Below are 5823 nucleotides of genomic sequence, written 5' to 3'. Positions count from 1 at the left end.
TAATAATACATTGGTAACATTAAAAGGCAAAGAAGGGTAGAAAGAGAATCACAATTTTAAAAACCAAGGTAAATGGTTTCACCAAACCAGAATTGACATCACTCTTGAAAATACATTACTACTATAAAGCAAGAAAAGAGGCTCCACTACCTAATCTTAACCCTCTGAACACGTTATCAGTCACTGCCCGTGACCTATTCCTGCTTCTTTTTTTGAACTCTCGTCACCTTCTTGGTCCATACACTTGATTATAATAAAATCAATAATTTCTACACAAAGTAACCAAACCACCTCTTACAATGCACAGTCCTGTCAATATCCACCCCCAGAATTTTCCCTTTCATTTTACGTGGACACATCTCAAGTACTTTCCTTCAACCAATCAAACCCCTCACAAAAACAGAAAACTCAAATCATAAATAAATAAACCATAGATTGCTCCTTCACAAAGTGATGATGCCTCTAGATTGCAACATACACAATAAACACGTGTCACAAAGGACAAAAATAATACAATCAATGGTCACACACACACTTGCAACAAGAGTCACCACAACGTGAGGGACAACAAATAGTAATTTGGTAATGCTATATAAGCAAACTTAATTGCTTTCCTTCTATACCAAGCCTATACCACCACCAGTTTTCTCTTTTTTTACATCACATTAGTACCACCACTATTACTAGTTAATACCTGTGAAACAGGCTTTTAATTAGTTCAGAAGCATAAATAAGACCCTCTAAAAATTTAACCAAAAAAAGGTAGAAATCACAAACAAGATATATATATATATATTAATAAAAAGGTCCTAGATAATAATGGCCATTCTCAAATGGTGCTGCTTTTGCGTACAACATAGCGATAAGCAGCAACCTTTTTCCTCCTTGAGGCAGTGTTGTCAACTGAGAGCACCATTTTGCCAGATTCTTTTGATGTGAATGAGTTGTGGATTGCTTCCTCCGATGCCCCCATTTTCCTTGGCTTCTCCACTGCTATGGTGTAGCTTCCCTCAGCATTTGGCACAAACTCAGCACTGTATTCCAAGTCCCAGCCTCCCACTACAATGTCCCATGTGATAGTTGCACCAGCCTAATTCACCCAACAAGAAGTAAATTACCAACTAATCTTGCATTAATTGGTATCAAAATTATTAAGCATTAAATTTAAAATAGAAAATCCATATGGAAACTATATCTGAAAAGGAACCCACTTGCATGAAAAAAAGAGTAATCATAATCGGCATAGGGAAGAACAAGTGCATTTTTGGGATACATTATTGTGTTTAATTTATATGCCATTTTACACCAATCAGAAATCAGAATTGGTAATTTTATGACTTTAAAGATGTTATTTATGATAATGATAATTTATGATTACATGTCAATATAAAAATCTTTTGCTCTACTAACTATTAGAAAAATATATAATTTTTCAAAAAGGCAAAAGTCATTAATTGTTTCTTTAAAATAAGTTGATGGACAAATGCACAAGTAATGGGGTGAATCATCACCTCAATTCCTTCTATTTGTATGTTCACTTTCTCCCCTCCTTTGATTCTGAACTCAGATACAGGTTTTGGGGGACCATTCTGCAAGTCACTGGGCCGATTCAGTCCTCCATACTGCACAGGAATGTCTTCAGGTCTCATAAATCTGAACACAAGAAAACAACTCCAATCAGAATGCAAACCCAAAATAGAAAAAGAAGGAAATTTGGAACTATATTAGTTACCACAAAATGAATGCCAAGCAAGGACAACTTAAGTAATAATAATATTTAATGAACAAAATCTCAGAGAACAGTAGAAAGCAGACAAGATCTCAGCCTTTTTTAAAATCCGAACATAGATAAAAATTGAGAGGAGCCAAATTGCTCTAAAATAATGGATTTTTGAACTGCAGAAGATTATAAAGGATCCAAAAGATTTAATAAAAAGAAAAGAAAAGCAAATGGAACCAATAGACTCACTTGTAGAGTGTCTCAGCAGCATTTCCTTCCTTAGAGATCACAAACTTGCTCTTGGTTCTCTGAGTCAGAAACGGGCTGAACATTGAATACAACATGCTGAAGTACCATGGCACGTTGATGAAAATCTGAAGAACCCCAAAAGCCAAACCAAGCAAATGAGTAAAAAAATACAAAAATATCAACAAAAAAAGGTGAAAATTCGTGTCACGGTCACATAAATGCCATGAGACATTAATTAATGAATTGATAGCAAGTTCCTTAATTTGAGGAAAACAACAAAAACCACATTAAACCTTGCGAGCCACCATTTCCGGGTAGTTGTCTTGGAACAAGGAGAGGATCTGGTTGGACGCCACCCTAAGCTCTCTCTTTGGCATGTCCTTGAGGTCTGTGACCTGAATGAGGGAATTGACCCCACCAGGCTTGAAATGAAGCACCTTGATGCCTCTCTCAAGAACCTGAACCCTCCACCTTAGGAACTTCTTCAGCTTCTCCTCATCACCAAAGACCCTTTCATACATTTCCTTGTCCTTGAACACCCCATAGGCATTGTAGCACACAGGGTGGCCTTCTTTGTCATACCCTTGCATGTATGCCACCACCCCTTCAAGCTCCTTATTGAACCCTAAATCCTCTTCCAAGATGGTGTCAGCACCAAACTCCTTCCTCCAAGATAAACACTTCAGGAGCATGTGGTGTGCATCACCAATCCTGAAGTCCCTTGCTCTGAGGAACTTGAGGAGGATGACGTCAGCTTTGTCATCGCCTCCAAGGAGCGGAATGCCCCACATGGAGGCATCAGAGGGAGAGTCCTCAAATGAAGACTTGAGCTTTTCTTTTAGCTCCTGAAGGGCCTTTTTCTCTGAGGATCTCAGAAGGGACACAAAATAGTTGTCTTCTTTGAAGGAACCAGCTCCTCCCATTAGGGTGGCCACTATACCCTTCTTGTATGGCTTGGGGGAAGCTTCTGGAAGGTCTTGAAAGTTTGTTTTTTGGGTTTGGAGGGACATAGGGGATGAAGTGGTGTCCATTATCAAAGAGGGGTTTTTCTTTTTTTTCTTTTGAGAGAGATCCCAGATAGAATCAATGCATGAAATGGTGAATGCAGGGTAATGGGGTGATGATTCTATACAAAAGCACCGAACTTTCTCTCTCTCTATGTGTAAGTGAAGTGTGTGAGGGGTGGTTAGAGAAAAATGGGGGTAGAGGAAGGAAAATGAGGGAGTGGGGTGGGGGAACGAGAACAAGAGAGGTGAGGCGAGATTTGAGTTTTGGAGTGTGTGTTTGTGACACTTTGTGTTGTGTTGTGTTTGAATGAATGAGGGAGATGAAAGTGGTGTTTAAGGAAGAAACGAATTTGAATGTGGTGATGAGGGAGTGAATGGAGACAAGAGGTCATGGCAGAGAGTGAGGGCACGCGCTTTTTTGTGGCGAGTGGAGGTTGCTTGAGCTGTGTTGCTGCACAGGCAGAGTTCAAACGAGACCAAACAAAGAGAAATCTTGGAGTTTATTTATACTCTTAGATTATCTTGCTTTAATTTTTTGCAAGATTAGTAAGGCAAAGTAGATACTTACTTAGTAACTTTGAATTTAGATTACAAATAATTAAATGTGTGTAGTAAGGGAACGATAAGTTAATGAAAGCAGTATAACTTACAAGTTAGAAGGTGCATAAATTAAATTTTTAATATAATATTTAAATAAAGATGAAATGTATTGATTTTAATTATTATTTTCAATTTTAAGTTTTATCCTTTTAATTTATTTATAATTAATATAATAAAAAATATTATTTAATTTTCTATTATAAATTTGAGTACTTATAAGTTACTTAATTAGTTTATTTGATTTACAAGTTACTTAACAAGTTTATTTTGTTAAAATTAAGTTACTGAATTTGTTTAGTTAAGGTTTTATAAACGCTTATTAGCTTAAAAAATTAAATTTAATAAGCTAATAAAGGAAAGAATTACAATAATTTTTTAATTTCTTTAATTAATTTTCAGAATTTTAAATATTTATATGTTATATAAATAACGAAAAGTGTCTTGATTATAGTAAAGACAATTATGCTTTTTGTCAATTTTAAATTTCTATATTTTTTTATTTATTTTCATTTAAAGTAATAAAATTTTCATTTATAAAAAACATTAACTATTCTATTGAATTTGTTTTTGGTAAATTTTATTCAAATTTAAATACCTGTACAATTCTTGAAAACTTAGTAGTTAATTTTTTTTTTCAAAAATACATTTTCTTATACTTTAGATTATTCTTGAACTGCAGTTAAAAAAAAAGATCATCGTTGAACTAATTAAATATTGTTATTGTTTCAAGCATGTTTATGATGTGCAATGAGTTGAGCAAGTGGTGTGGAAGGGAATGTGTACGGAAAATGTGGGGGAGTGAGGAAGTAGTGTGAAAACTGAAAAGGATAGAGTGGGAAGAGAGAAGAGTGTGATGCAAATAAATAGACGGTTCAGCTTTGGCAGTAGCAACCCACACCACACCGCACCGCTTGGGAGATTGCACGACACGGGTTTTTTTGGCTCCATTGAGGGACCACCGTTTCCTCCTTTTTCCCTATAAAAAAACACAAAGGAGAGTTTTTATTTTCATTTTACCAAAAAATAAACGATTTTTCATGTTGAAATTTTATGTTTAAATTTGATTTGGTTGTGTGATGTATTATTTTAAGTTTTGTTCCTTATAAATTTATATTTTTCAATGAATAGAATAACAACGATCAATCTCTAAACAGAATAATAATAATAAAAATAAAATAAAAAATGAATTTCATAAAGATGATTTTGAAACAATAATTTTTTTTATTTTTATCCTTGTAATATATAGATATATTATTTTTTATTTCTATCAAATATTTTTTCAAAAAACTAATTTAAAACGAACAAAACATAATAGGGGCTAAAAATTAGACAAATTGGAATGACTCAAATAAAATAATAATGACTGAAATAAAAAAAAAATATTTTATAAGAATCATTTTCAGAAAAATAAAAGTAATATATTAAAATATCAAAAATATATTTAAGCTAAAATTTTATTGATTATCTAGTATTTTAACTTAAGTATTGTTTCCTATAAAATTACTTCGGACTTTACAAAAATTAGCTTATTTACAAAGACTAGACTATTGTAACATTTTCTCTCAAAATATAAAGGTGTTTTGAGAGTTTTGTACAATTTAGAAAATACTAATACAAGAGTTTGAAGGCTTAAGAAAGTTGTTCGTTCAAAAATCGTAACTTTTACATTTCAAAATTTTAAGTATTCATAGGCTTGTTAATGAAATAATTGTTGTCTCCAAATGATATTCTTTCTTTATCTGTTGATCATTTGAAGATGGAGTTAACTCTTCAATTCCTTTCAAAATGAAAGTAGGTTTGACAAGTATCCAACATTAACACGCCTGGAAATTATTGCATACCCCTGTCACCATGGAAAAAGCCTCTTTCAAGGAAAATCAAATGCAACATTGGTGTTGATAATTGTTATGCATACATAATTTGTATATTTAAATCACATAGTAACTATCTAATTTTCCTCTTTTTTATTGCTTCTTTTGTGTTACAACATTAGGAATTTAGTTTCTTCTGAAGTTTTATCCAGTGGATATTAAAGTTAGTCAATTTATAGTGTTTTTTGTTGTTTTTTTTTTGTAGAGATACAACAAGAAGTATGGAAGAGAGTTGAAGAACTAGAGCATTGCACTTAGTGCGACAACCTCGCTCACTGCATTAGGACCGCTTAGTCCAAGAAGCCCCGCATAGCACAAGAAATCCCTTTGGAAGTCAACTGTCATGTGCAAACGTACTAAGCATGTATCCAACGGC

The 5823-nt window shown here is 33.5% G+C and overlaps 1 protein-coding gene across 1 annotated transcript; it reads right to left on the bottom strand.

The window, feature by feature from the left end:
* Positions 1-416: 416 nt before the first annotated feature.
* LOC100809944 (patellin-6) lies at positions 417-3454 on the bottom strand. The gene is made up of 4 exons (XM_003516360.4): positions 2263-3454; positions 1970-2094; positions 1512-1653; positions 417-1090 (listed from the first exon to the last, which is right to left on the bottom strand). Exons 1-4 carry the CDS (start codon positions 2998-3000, stop codon positions 830-832), a joined length of 1266 nt encoding a protein of 421 aa, XP_003516408.1. The 5' UTR covers positions 3001-3454; the 3' UTR covers positions 417-829.
* Between the last annotated feature and the right edge of the window lie 2369 nt (positions 3455-5823).

Source organism: Glycine max, chromosome 1 (genome assembly GCF_000004515.6).
Source record: "Glycine max cultivar Williams 82 chromosome 1, Glycine_max_v4.0, whole genome shotgun sequence".
Taxonomy (NCBI): domain Eukaryota; kingdom Viridiplantae; phylum Streptophyta; class Magnoliopsida; order Fabales; family Fabaceae; genus Glycine; species Glycine max.
This window is presented reverse-complemented; position numbering and strand designations above follow the sequence as displayed.

Coding starts and splice junctions, on each gene's coding strand:
- LOC100809944 (XM_003516360.4), bottom strand. CDS start 3,000: ATGGACACCACTTCATCCCCTATGTCCCTCCAAACCCAAAAAACAAAC. Junction 2,095..2,262: donor CGGAAATGGTGGCTCGCAAG/GTTTAATGTGGT, acceptor GGGGTTCTTCAG/ATTTTCATCAACGTGCCATG. Junction 1,091..1,511: donor TACAAATAGAAGGAATTGAG/GTGATGATTCAC, acceptor TGGGTGAATTAG/GCTGGTGCAACTATCACATG.